A 12,989-nucleotide genomic window follows, 5' to 3' on the forward strand; every position below is an offset into this window, starting at 1 on the left:
AATACTTTAGTACGGTACACCCTGCTTCAGGGTATGATAACAGGATCGAACGGTCAAACGGCCAACCTCTAGGCCAAGGGTGCCTGAACTTGGGTCACCACTAATATCTCTAGCTATGTGCTTGGAGGTTAAACGGACACCCTGTCGATATAATAAATGACGGTATGTCTCGCAACTCTTTTCCTACCCTTTCTGGGTTCCTGGAAAAACAGTCTATACAGCTTGAAAATAACTAATAAAATTAGACTGAATATTCACTATATAATAATATTTGCTTAAAGCTCATCAGTTCAAAATTTAATTTTACATTATGTTTATTTTCAACGTTTTAATAAGTACAAAAGAAAATATTTGTAATATGATTCGTTTTCAGTGAAGTAGACGCAGTAGGTCTTAGACTTTCACATTGAGAGAAGGAGGCAACCCCCAAACTCTTGTTTGTAGTTATTTTTGTTTGTTTCAAGCTTGATTTAAGTATTCAATTTAAGGTTCGCTCGTTTTATGATTCATTTATTCATTTATATTAGTACCTATTGTATGTCTGCTATGATTGTGTATTTAATTTCTGTTCGTTTTTGGTTTCACTTATGCTTCAAAAGCAAAAAAATTTTGTACCTTTTAATTTCGATTTGCACATTCAATTTAAGCTTTTCCCATTTTAAGATTTATCTATTGGTTTATATTAGTACCTGTTGTATGTTTTTTTTATGATTGCTTATTTACTTTCAGTTCGTTTTGGGTTTTATTTTTTCTTTATAGTAAGTTCTGGTCATTTTGAGTTTAAGTTATTGTTGGTTTCTATTTTTCTGATCTTAAGTTTAGTATCGCCTTTACTTTTCTTTAAAAACTTTTTGTTTCGGAAAATTAAACTGATTATTTGACATCTAATAGTATCAATTGCTGAAAGCTCACCTGCTCAATATTTTGTTTTACTCAGGGCCGGATTTAAAAGCTTTGACGTTTTTATGCTCAAGCGTTTTCACCACTCCGTTTTTGCAAGATTTTCGGGAAAATCCCCAAAACTTTGGGGGTGGTGAAAACTGCAGGGCTTATTGATAAATCTCGGCCTGATTTCACTGCAATTGTTATTTTATTTTCAATTATGTATTAAGTAAAAAGAAAATATTTAGAATATAATTCGTTTTAGTAAAGCACCAAATACGCAGTGTGTCTTATGCTTTGACCGTTAGAGAAACGGGGAGTAGCGGAACTCTAGTTTGTAGGGAAGAATATAGGCATTTTGAACAGTTTTGGAAAAGCTTATAAAATCACACCGAATTCCAATGACTTTTGGAATAAAGTATGGCTAATAAGTTTTTTCAGCATAAGGGCCCTCTTACACCACGAATTTATCAGCATAAGTTCAGAATATATCCATAAAAAATTGTTCTCATAGGGGTTCCTCATCCAACGTCAATCGGAAAAAAATTGGATTCTACTCTGAATCCCGTTTTGGGGCAGCACCAGCACAATTATTATGCAAAAAAAGTCTTTCAGTTTTCGAAATTTCGGTTACCTGGTCAAGGACAGCGAGTTAACAAAATCGTTATCATTTGTAGGTCCCCTCCCTCTCAAATAAATCCTAGGGTCTACTTAGCCAAGCAAACAAACTCTAAAATTTTTAAAAATTTCAAAATAATTCAGAAAGTAAATTTTTTAAGTACATTCTAATATCGGAACACATTGAAATGTTGTATGGTAGATAACCATTTTTTTTTAATTTTCAAGAAACATAACAAAACTTTTCCCATATTCTGAGAAATAAAATCCCCAAGCAATTTGAAAACAAGGCTTTTGGGTCTTTTTTAAAATAATATATAGACAAAGCAATGATTCCAGTTCTTTTGTGCGGTTGGGTCTCTTGCTCCAGAGATTAATAATTCTGCACAATACCATAAACAAAGTGGTGCAGCTGTGGCTGAAATTTATCTTACAGAGTTCGTTTTTTCAAAAGAAAACGGAGTAATTCAGTGAATATTGTTTATAAAGAAAAAAAAAGAAACACATAGGCCACAGATTTATTTTTGTCAATTAATCCATGATTCCCATTTCTTTAGCCTTTTGATTCTTTTCATCTTTTTTTTCTTTCTGTGGAACTAATTGAAACAAATGACAACAAATAATATTTTGCTTTCTTGCGTAAATTTTTGGTTGCTTAAAAATCCGGATTATTATGCATCTGAGTTTTGGACAATGTAAACTTCCGTTTCTTTTGAGATTATCAATTAAAGAGGAAATTTTTCGGAAAATACGGATTTGCCGATTTTGGCTCGTGTGGTTCTACATTGGTCATTGGATAAAAAGACTAGCTTCACTTGCAAAAATCGAAATTACTGGAAAACTATATAAATATCCAAAGTGTTAATTAAAATATGAGAATTAGTAGATATAAAAAAGCTTTTATCTGCATCAAGCTTTCTTCTTTAAATAAAAATCACTATGGTTCCAAAGGTCTTCTTGTAGTCTATAATCTCAGAAGGTTTTTCTAGAATAAGTTGTTAGATGCTAATTCAGAGCTGACTTAAATGAAAATACCCTTTTGCACGAATCACAATTAAATGGCGTCTCACCTGTATGCGCTCTTTGTGCGTGTTCAAATAGTCCAGTCAAGGCAAACACTTCCTGCATAAATAGTCTTTTAAACAGTTTTTTCAGTTGTATGAACTCTTTGGAACTCATTCAAAACCTTGATGTAGACAAGAATTTCTTACAACCATCACATTTATTACAATCAAGCAAATATGTATCACTATTTTCATAGGATGATGATGAAATTGCTATTGAAACTAAACACATAAAAAAACAAATTGAAAACAAACTTATTCGATGTATTACTAAATGGTTGTGAGGATAATAACCACATACCCAAAGAAGATACAGCTTGTGGTACAACAATCTTCCTAAACTGCCGTATGCACTTTTAATGCCTGTGAATACTGCTAATATCAGAAAATTTTTTCTACACACATTACATATGAATAGTTTCTCACCTATATACAGTCTTCGATGTGTGTTCAATTCAAGCTTGCAAAAAACACTTCTCACATACATACTACTTAATTAGCTACTCACCCGTATGCCGTCTTTGGTGCTTCTTCAAACCTCCAGCTTGAGAAAAGGTTTGGTCGCATACATCACAAATAAATGGTTTCTCACCAGTGTGCAGTCTTTGATGGGTGTTCAAATCTGCTGCTTCAGAAAAGGTCTGGTCGCAAACTTTAAACCTGAATGGTTTTTCACCCGTATGAACTCTTTGGTGCCTGTGCAAATGTGGTGCTGTAGAAAAAGTTTTATCACAAACATCACACTTAAACGGTTTTTCCCCCGTATGTACTCTTTGATGGGTGTTCAAATCTGCTGCTTGAGCAAAAGTCTTGTCACAAACATCACACCTAAACGGTTTTTCACCCGTATGCATTCTTTGGTGCTGTTTCAAATTTGCTGCCTGAGAAAAGGTCTTGTTACTTGCATCACATTTAAACGGTTTCTCACCGGTATGTACTCTTTGGTGCTTTTTAAAATTTGCTGCATGAGGAAAGGTTTTATCCCAAACATCGCACTTAAGCAGTTTCTCACCCGTATGCATTCTCTGGTGGGTTTTCAAATGTGGTAAGTGAGAAAAGGTCTAGCTATATTCATAGCATTTAAACGGTTGATCACCCGTATGCACTCTTTGGTGCCGGTTTAAATATGATGCCTGAGAAAAAGTTTTATCACATACATTACACTTAAACTGTTTATCGCACGTATGCACTCTTTGGTGCCGGTTCAAACCGCGCATTCAACTGAGAAAAGGTCGTGTCACATACCTTACATTTATGTATCTCTTTCTCTATACGAGTTCTCTGATATCTTTCGAATTTTCTATACTTTTTACTTTGAAGGCAACTTTTCAAACCTGTTTTCTGGTTTTCTAAGCCTTTTCCTTCAGATTTTGATGTAAATACAATTGAGAAACCGCTTGAAGATGGATTCTTTGAAACAACTACTGACGTATTTCCCTGTAAGTGAAGTCCAGACACATGAGGTGAAAAATGACCTAAAAATTTAAAAGTCTACAGTTAAAAAAAACAAAACACAAATATCACAGAAATCAAAATTGGCTGTTAAAATTAGTTATTCTAATCAGAGGCAGCGCTATAGCATTACCTATGGTAAAGGCCGCCATGCTTCAATATATTTTTTTTCCAAGAGGCAAGTCATAAGGAAGGGGTGGAAGTATGAGCTTCGGAGGGGCTCATTCACTTGGAAATATGAAGTTCTAGTGCCGTTTTTAAAAGTCAAAATTGATTGGATGGCAACAAGCCCCCGCATGCCTTTTTTTCCCAGATATAGTTGATAAAAATACGAGATGGGCATTTTGTTAAAAATAGTTTTTAAAAAAGATAACAAGAACTCCGTGGTCGACACAAACCCCCAGGGCCCGGGAGCAGGCGTTGTAAGTTATTCCCTGGGAGCATATAAGGTTCTTATGGAAGGGATAGTCGTTTAAACTTCAGAGAGGCTTCATTTGATTGGAAATTGACAAATACCCCCACGCCTTTCTTTCCATCCGATAAAATTTTTTAAGATAGCCATTTTGTTAAAAATAGTTCGTCAGATAAAAAAAAACTTATGGGACAACATCCCCCCCCCCAGAACCCCAGGGCAAGTGTTTTAAGTTATGCCCCAGGGGCATATAATTTTTTATGGAAGGACTGGTTACATAAACTTTGAAAGAGGCTCATTCGATTGGAAATCGGAAATTCTTGTACACTTTATAAGAATTAAACGTGATAGGAGGGCGACTATCCCCTTCCATACCTTTTCCCCCAAATGCATCCGATAAAAGTTTTTAGATAACCATTTTGATACAAAATAAATCTATCATCAGACAACAGTAACTCCAGGATGGAAACAGCCTCCCAGGGCCCGGGGGTAGGCGTTGTAAGTTATGCCTTGGGGGTATATATAGTTCTTATGGAAGGGACGCTCGTAGAGACTTCAGAGGAGGCTTATTTTATTGAATAGTGAAAGTTGTAGTTCAATTTTAAGAGTCAAAAGAGATCGTAGGGCAACTAGCCCCCCCCTCACGTCCTTTGTTCCCCAAACCCATCCGATAAAAGTTTTGAGATAGCCTATTTGTTAAAAGGAGTTCAAACATCAGACGACAAAACTCCCGTGTTGACACAACCCTCCAGAGCCAGGGGGCAAGCTTTTAAGTTATGCCCCAGGGACATATAAGGTTTTTATGCAAGGGGTGGTCGTATAAACTTCAGAGGAGGCTCATCTGATTGGAAACTGTAGGATTTAGTTTCCTTTTTATGATTCAAAAGTGATGGGAGGGCGTCTACCCTCCCCCCCCCCACACATACACCCTCTTTTCCCCAAATGCATTCAATGCAAATATTTAGATGGCCAGTTTGTTTGAAATAGCCCAACGATCAGATCACAAAAACATTGGGGTCATTATATCCCCCAGAGCCCGGGAACGGATTGTAACTTAAGCCTCGGGAGCATATAAGGTTTTTATAGAAGAGACGATCTGTTTTGTCAACACATCCACCCAGAACCCAAGGGCAAGTGTAGTAAATTGTGCCCCGGGGGTATATAATATATTTATGGGAAGAATGGTCGAATAAACTTCGGAGGGGGCTCATTCGATTTTAAATCGGAATTTCTCCTTTTTAAGAGTCAAAAGTGATCAGATAGATACTAGCCCCCCCCCCGAAAAAAACGACCCTTTTTTATCAAAATTCATCCAATGAAAATTTTGAGATTGTTCTTTCGTTTAAAATAGTTTAAACATCAAATAACAAAAACTCCGACCTTTTCAAGAGTCATCAAAAGTGATTGGAGGGCATCTCCCCCCCCCCCTTTTCCTCAAATGCACCCCTTCAAAATTTTGAGATAGACATTTTGTTTGAAATAGTCCAACGATCATACGACCAAAAACTTCGGGGTCAACATAACCCAAAAGAGAACCCGGAGAAAGGGTTGTAACATATGCCCAGGGGTATCTAAGGTCTCGTGGAACAAGTGGTGTACAGACTTCGGAGGGGACTCAAATGATTAAAAATTGAAAGTTCTAGTTCCCTTGTTAAGAGTCAAAAGTGATCTTATGGCAACTAACCTCCTCCCACTAGCCCTAAGGCCATAAGTATCCAATGTTATATTATTTTTTTTTACCCTAGAGGCACTTCATATGGAAGGGATGGTCATATAAACTTTGGAAAGGGCTCATTCAATTGGAAATAGGAAGTAATAGCAACACTTTTAATAGTCAAAAGTTATTGGAGGGTATCTACCCCCTCCCCCCACAAACACACACCCTCTTTTCCCCAAATGAATCCTACCAAAATTATGAGATACTTATTTTCTTCAAAACACATTATAGATTAAATAAAAAAAAGCTCCGGGGTCGACATACCCCCCCCCCCGAGCCTGGAGGCGTATTGTAAGTTTTGGTCCGGGAGTATATAAAGTTTTTATGTAAGAGATGGTCATATAAACTTACTTATAATGAGACAGGTAATTTGATTGGAAATTCAAAGTTCAAGTTACCTTTTTAGGATTTAAAGGCGATCGGAGGAATTCTATCCCCTTCCTCTTTTCCTCAAATGCACCCCATCAAAATTTTGAGATAGCCATTTTGTTTGAAATAGTCCAGCGATCATACGACAAAAACTTCGGGGTCAACACAACCCAAAAGAGAACCCGGGGAAAGGGTTGTAACTTATGCCCATGGGTATCTAAGGTTTTTGTGGAACAAGTGGTCGTACAGACTTCGGAAGGGTCTCAAATGATTATAAATTGAAAGTTCTAGTTCCCTTTTTAAGAGTCAAAAGTCATTATATTGTAACTAGCCTCCTCACACCAGCCCTAAGACCATAAGGCTCCAATGTTATATTATTTTTTTAGCCTAGAGGCACTTCATATGGAAGGGATGGTCATATAAACTTTGGAGGGGGTTCATTCAATTGGAAATAGGAAGTAATAGTTACCCTTTTAATAGTCAAAAGTTATTGGAGGGTTTCTTCAAAACACATTATAGATTAAATAAAAAAGTTCCGGGATTGACACAACCCCCAGAGCCCGAAGGGGTGTTGTAAGTTATGCCCTGGGAGTATATAAAGTTTTAATGTAAGAGGTGGTCATATAAACTTCATAAGTGGATCATTTGATTGGAAATTCAAAGTTCAAGTTGTCTTATTAGGATTCAAAGGTGATCGGAGGGCATCTAACCTGTCCCCCTCCCCTATTAACAAACACACCCTCTTTTCCCCAAATGTATTGAATCAAAATTTTTGAGATAGCTATTTTTTAGAAATAGTCCAAGGATCAGATAACAAATCTTTTGGGTCATCATAACCCCAACGAGAGCTTGGGGAAGGGTTATGACTTATGCCCCAGGGGCATGTAAGGTTCTTACGGAAGAGTTAAACTTCGGAGGGGACTCATATCATAAGAAATTAAAGTGTTAGTTCCCTTTTTGAGTCAAAAGTGATCCCATGATAACTGCCCCACCCCCACCCACCAACCTTTTTTACCCAAATATGTCTGATCGAATTTGTTTAGGTATTCAATTTGCCCAAAACAGACCAAAGATCATATAATAAAACTCGGAGGTTTACACAGCCCTCCAGAACCCTGGGGCAAGTGTTGTAAATTTTGCCTTGGGGGCATATAAGGTTTTTATGAAAGGAATTGTCTTTTAAACTTTGGAGGGGTTTCATTCTATTGGAAATTGAGAGTTCTAGTTCTCTTTTTAAGAGTCGAAAGGGACTGGAGGGCAACTAGGCCACCTGCCACCTTTGTCCAAATCTATCCAATCGAATTTTTTAACCTCCAGGGTCAACACAACCCCTCAGAGCCGAGGAGCAAGTATTATATTTTATGCCCAGGGGGCATAAAAGGTTTTTATCCGAGGGTTTTAGAATAGTTCAATGATCGGATAAGCCTGACCCCCACCCCAACTAAAAAAACTTACTGACGATAAAATTTAGGGAGCTGACCCCTGGCCCTCCCTGCATGACCCGACCAGCCCCCCCCCCCCAAAAAAAAAAAATCAAACTTATTAACTATATTTCATTCCAAATATTATGGGAACTCACCCCTGCCGCTCCATTGCCTGATACCCATCCCTCACCAAAAACAAATTATCAATGAGAAATCATGGGAGCTGGATTTTCAATTAAAATGAAAATTGCAGGGAAATCAGGACAAGATTTATCAATAAGCCCTGCGGTTTTCACTATCCCGGGAGTTTTGGAGATTTCCCCGAAAATCTGGCAAAAACGGAGCGACAAAAACGCTGGACCCTAGATGCGTCAAAGCTTTAAATTTGGCCCTGAGTGAAACAAAATCTTGAGCTGGTGAGCTTTCAGCGATTGATATCGTAAGAAGTCAAATATTCAGTTTAATTTTATTAGTTCTTGCTAAAGCTGTTAATTTGTTTTGGAATAAAAAATTATTTTGAATAGGGAATTTTGAAAAACTTGAAACTTTTGCAATCAAAAACGAACAGAAACTTATTTTAGATAAAACTTCAAGAAAAAGAAGTTTTTAAAGAAAAGTAAAGGCCATATTAGACTTAAGATCAGAAAAAATACAAACCAACCAGAACTCAAACTCAAAACGACCAGAACTTGCTATTAAAGAATAAATTAAACCCAAAAAGAAGAGAAATTAAATAAACAGTTATGGAAAAAAAGATACAACAGGTACTAATATAAACAATAAATAAATCTTAAAACGAGGAAAGCTTAAATTGAATATGCAAATCAAGCTTAAAAGGAATAAAACATTTTGCTTTTGAAATATAAATGAAACCAAAAACGAACAGAAATTAAATACACAACCATGGCAAACATGCAATAAGTACTAATATAAATGAATAAATAAATCATAAAACGAGCGAAACTTAAGTTGAATGTACAAATCAAGCTGGAAAAAAACAAAAATCACTACAAACAAGAGTTTGGCGCTTCACTGAAAAAGGAATTATAATAGAAATATTTTCTTTTGAACTTATTACAACAATGATAATAAACATACAAATTACAGTAACATTAAATTTTGAACTGATGAGCTTTGAGCAATTAATATCATTATATATCAAATATTCAGTCTAGTTTTATTAGTTATTTTCAAGACAAATATAGTTCTACCACAAACAAGAGTTGGGACACTGTCCCTTCCCTAATATTCAGCTTGAACATTAAGCCGGTTATTTGAAATTATCAAACCTAGATTGAGTTTGATTTTATTTTGACTTTCAAAGGCTGTTCAAGAAACGTTTTCAGTAACGCGCAAATTACCCAGTAGGTTCTAGACTTTCATAGTGAGAGAAGGAGGCAAAACCCAAATCTTGTTTGTGATGATTTTCGTTCATTTCAAGCTTGATTTGAACATTCAATTTATGTTTCGCTCGTTTTAAGATTTATTTATTCATTTATATTGTATGTATGTTTCCTTGTTTTAAAATAAATTAATTTTTTTAAGTTTTTCAAAATTCCATATTTCAAAATAATTCTTTATTCAAAAACAAATTAAAAGCTTTGACAAGAACTAATAAAATTAAACTCAATACTTGACATATAATAAACTTTGAATCTTTAACAAAACATAATAAATATATTTATATATTAATAAATATATAATTGTCCATAATGGACAATTCAACGAACACGACTTCAAATTAAATATTCACCCTCTATTCATACCGAAAAATCACAGATTTATAAGTTTTTTTTTTGGGGGGGGGGGGGGGGGGGGTCAATTAAGAATTTTCATGGTAAAATCCTATTTTCGTCAGTTTTTTCATGTTTAATCGTGAAAATAAACTACTCTTAAAGACACCAGAAGGAAAAGTACACTTTCTTAGCACCAGAAATAAAAGATGTACTTCAGGATGCTGTTAAGATTATAAACTTTATTAAGAGGCATGCCCTTAACATCCGTTTATTTTCAAATCTCTGTAAGGATATGGATTCCAACTAAACAACTTTATTATTACATGCGAAAGTAAAATGGTTGTAAAGAGGTTGAAGTTTAAGAATAATATAGTTATTAAAGAGTGGAATTCAAATATTTTCAAACCAAACGAAAATGTTTCAAAATGACACATGACTATCCAAGATGTGTTATTTGTCATTGCAAAATTCAAATATCTCAACTTGTATCTCCAAAAAAAATGCAATATATTTACTTAAAATGATGAAATTAAAAGTTTTATAAAAGAAAGCGTCAACATTTGGTAGACTATAGTAGAAAAAAAATAGTTCGAAATGTTTTCCAGTGTCGGCAATTTTATGACCGAGAGAAATAATCCTAAAGTGTGTCATGCAGAAATTATTGCAGATCACTTAAAAGCGCTATAAACACAGTTCTGTGCATATTTTATATTAAATATTGATTTCAAAAAGGAAGCTTCAATAAGCTTTTTGATTCGCTTAAGCGAGATTGATCACCTCTCACTTAAAGCTCAAAAGAGATCTGCTGAGCTTTCGAGTGACTCAAACTTAAAACTAGAGTTTCCAAAACAGCCCTTAACTGAATCCCTTGACTAACCTCTTAACTGATCAGAACTTGAATTGCCCACAATCGCTGATATTGTGTTAAATATTCTTCTGCCATTAGACACTACATATTTATGTTAAGTTACTTTTTCAGTATTAATTACATCTCAGTATTATTCATCACTAAAAAATGTTCAAGAGGTCTTACTTCCAGCTGCATCAAACGTTCAACCAAGATTTAATTTGTTATGCATAAGGAAAAATAGACCTATCCATGCCGTTAAATTATTTCCTTTAATTTTAATTTAATACTTACCACTAAACACCCGCGTTCGAATATATTTCAGTGAACTAAAACGTTCAAAGAGTTCCCTTTTATTTATGTTACTACAAAAAAAAAAAAATTAAATGCAAATTTGACAAAACTATAGTAAATACATTTTTGCAGCTTTTTGTGCCATTTTTAATTTATATTTTGTGTGTTTTCTAAATAAATTCTAGTAATATGTATTTTCATATGTACATATATATTATTACATAATAAATGAATCATCAAAAAATATTCATTAATCTTTTTGTTTTAAATGTATATGGGCTCGTCAAGAAACTAGAAATCATCAAAGGGGTCGTGAACTAAAAAATTTAAGAATCCCTGTTCTACACTAAAAATTTCTGGTAGGCAGTTCAGATCATAACAGCCAATTTTCTCCATCTTTCAAATTCAACTTGAATTCAAAATAACAGACAGGTTTATCTCTCAATTTATAAAGAAATATATAATATAAATTTGGATTGCAAAATTTATATAGAGATGAGGTTTTAAGGCTTATTATCAAGCCTTTTAAACAATAATAAAACATGCCAAACTAGAATACTTTCAGGTGAAAATTTAAAAATATTCATGAAAGACTACAAAAACGGTCTAGCTAACACATGCACATTGGAATAAGATAAAACAAAAGTTCTATCTTAAGATTAAGCCCCTTTGTCCTATTTTTTATCCCATAAAATATTATCCAATACATTTCAATCAACAAAAACACAATGTTTCAGATATACCTTCCTTGTTAGAACATTTGGGCTGCAATTCCTGGCTGTCGTATTCAAATTTACATGGCCCTGAAAAGCTAGGTAAATTGAGCAAGGGAAGATCTTCACGTTTTGGTGGCAAAAAAAGGTTTGGAAAAGGAAAGGGCTTCTCAAGGTCGCCTGGTAAAGCGTCTTCAGCTTCTAAAACGAATTTTAAATTAAACAGACATAGAAAAATTTAACAGCAAAGCTTACTAAACAAATGTGGCTGCTTTTTCTTTTTAGTTACGAGTAAAAATGTGAAGACATTATATGTAAATGCACATTTACATTATATTTAAATATACAAACAGTATATGTATACACAAAATTAGATGTGTATTCACGTTTTCTCACAAATCGTTTCTAAGATCTGCTTTTTATAAAGCAAAAGTAAAGATTCAATGAAAATCATTAACATAGAACAAACAAAAACCTGAAATTCATAAAACAATATTCATAGCATAGAACTAATTGCTAAATAAGTGTGAATTTAGGATAACATACTGAATTGAAAAATTGAATATTCAATAAAAAATTGAACCAAAACATAAACATTTTACACCTTAACAATAAAAAAAATAATATAAAATTAAAGGTAAAAAATACCAATCAATTGGGGGTTTTCTGTATTAGTTCTCAAAAATATAATGCAAAATATAGTCTCCCAAAGTTTAACGGCTGAATTCAACTAACTTTATTCCTCTCTTACATGTCTTATAACTTGATATTCCCATCTGAGGCACCAAGACAAACCCTACTTTGGTGGTAATATCGTTCATCACACCTGCACACGGAAAAGATTGACTGAAAATTTACCTACGGAATGATTACTTGTCTCACCAAATTTCAAAATAAAAGCTAATAATCTGAAATTAATTGTGTGTTGCACCACAGAGAAGCCATTTTTATCACCCTCAGCTCTTAATCATAGGCAGCACAATTGCTCTGCCTAAGTAAAGAACGATGTTGGCACAATGTATTATTTTTATTTCTTGGTCTTAGACCAGGGCACTTCGTATCAAAGTTGTCGTAGAAACTTCGAAAAGGACTCATTGGATTGGAAGTTAAAGTGGCTAGTGCCCTTTTTAATAGTCGAAAGTGATTGGAAGGCAACTAATACCCCTTCCACGCCCACCATTTCCCACAACACATCCAATCAAAATTTTGAGATAGCCATTTTGTTTTGCGTAGTTGATTTCTTGATAGAAATTATGATTTTGAGGAGGTAACTCCCCCACAACCCTCACGGCAAGGGTAGTAAGTTATGCCCTGGGGGCATATAAGAACGATGTTGGCACAATGTATTATTTATTATTTTTTTCCTTTAGACCAGGGCACTTCGTATCGAAGAAGTTGTCGTATGAACTTCGAAAAGGACTCATTCAATTGGAAATCGGAGTGGCTTGTGCCCTTTTCAGA

At 34.6% G+C, this 12,989-nt stretch overlaps 2 protein-coding genes across 2 annotated transcripts in view; both read right to left on the reverse strand.

Moving 5' to 3' along the window:
- Nucleotides 1-3,081, reverse strand: part of LOC148944079 (uncharacterized) — a 43,845-nt gene extending 40,764 nt beyond the window's left edge. The window contains exon 1 of the mRNA XM_089100791.1: nt 3,073-3,081. The gene's annotated coding sequence lies outside the window, so the exon portion shown is untranslated. The remainder of the gene's footprint in view (nt 1-3,072) is intronic.
- LOC148944080 (uncharacterized) overlaps nt 1,849-12,989 on the reverse strand; it is a 152,467-nt gene continuing 141,326 nt past the window's right edge. The window contains exons 6-8 of the mRNA XM_089100790.1: nt 11,577-11,729; nt 3,861-4,018; nt 1,849-3,604 (exon numbers count right to left, since the gene is read on the reverse strand). Of these exons, the coding sequence (XP_088956916.1) occupies nt 3,065-3,604; nt 3,861-4,018; nt 11,577-11,729 (851 nt within the window). The 3' untranslated portion in view covers nt 1,849-3,064. The remainder of the gene's footprint in view (nt 3,605-3,860; nt 4,019-11,576; nt 11,730-12,989) is intronic.

Source organism: Artemia sp. Qi Xiang Cuo, chromosome 14 (assembly GCF_049724085.1).
Source record: "Artemia sp. Qi Xiang Cuo chromosome 14, ASM4972408v1, whole genome shotgun sequence".
NCBI classification, from domain to species: domain Eukaryota; kingdom Metazoa; phylum Arthropoda; class Branchiopoda; order Anostraca; family Artemiidae; genus Artemia; species Artemia sp. Qi Xiang Cuo.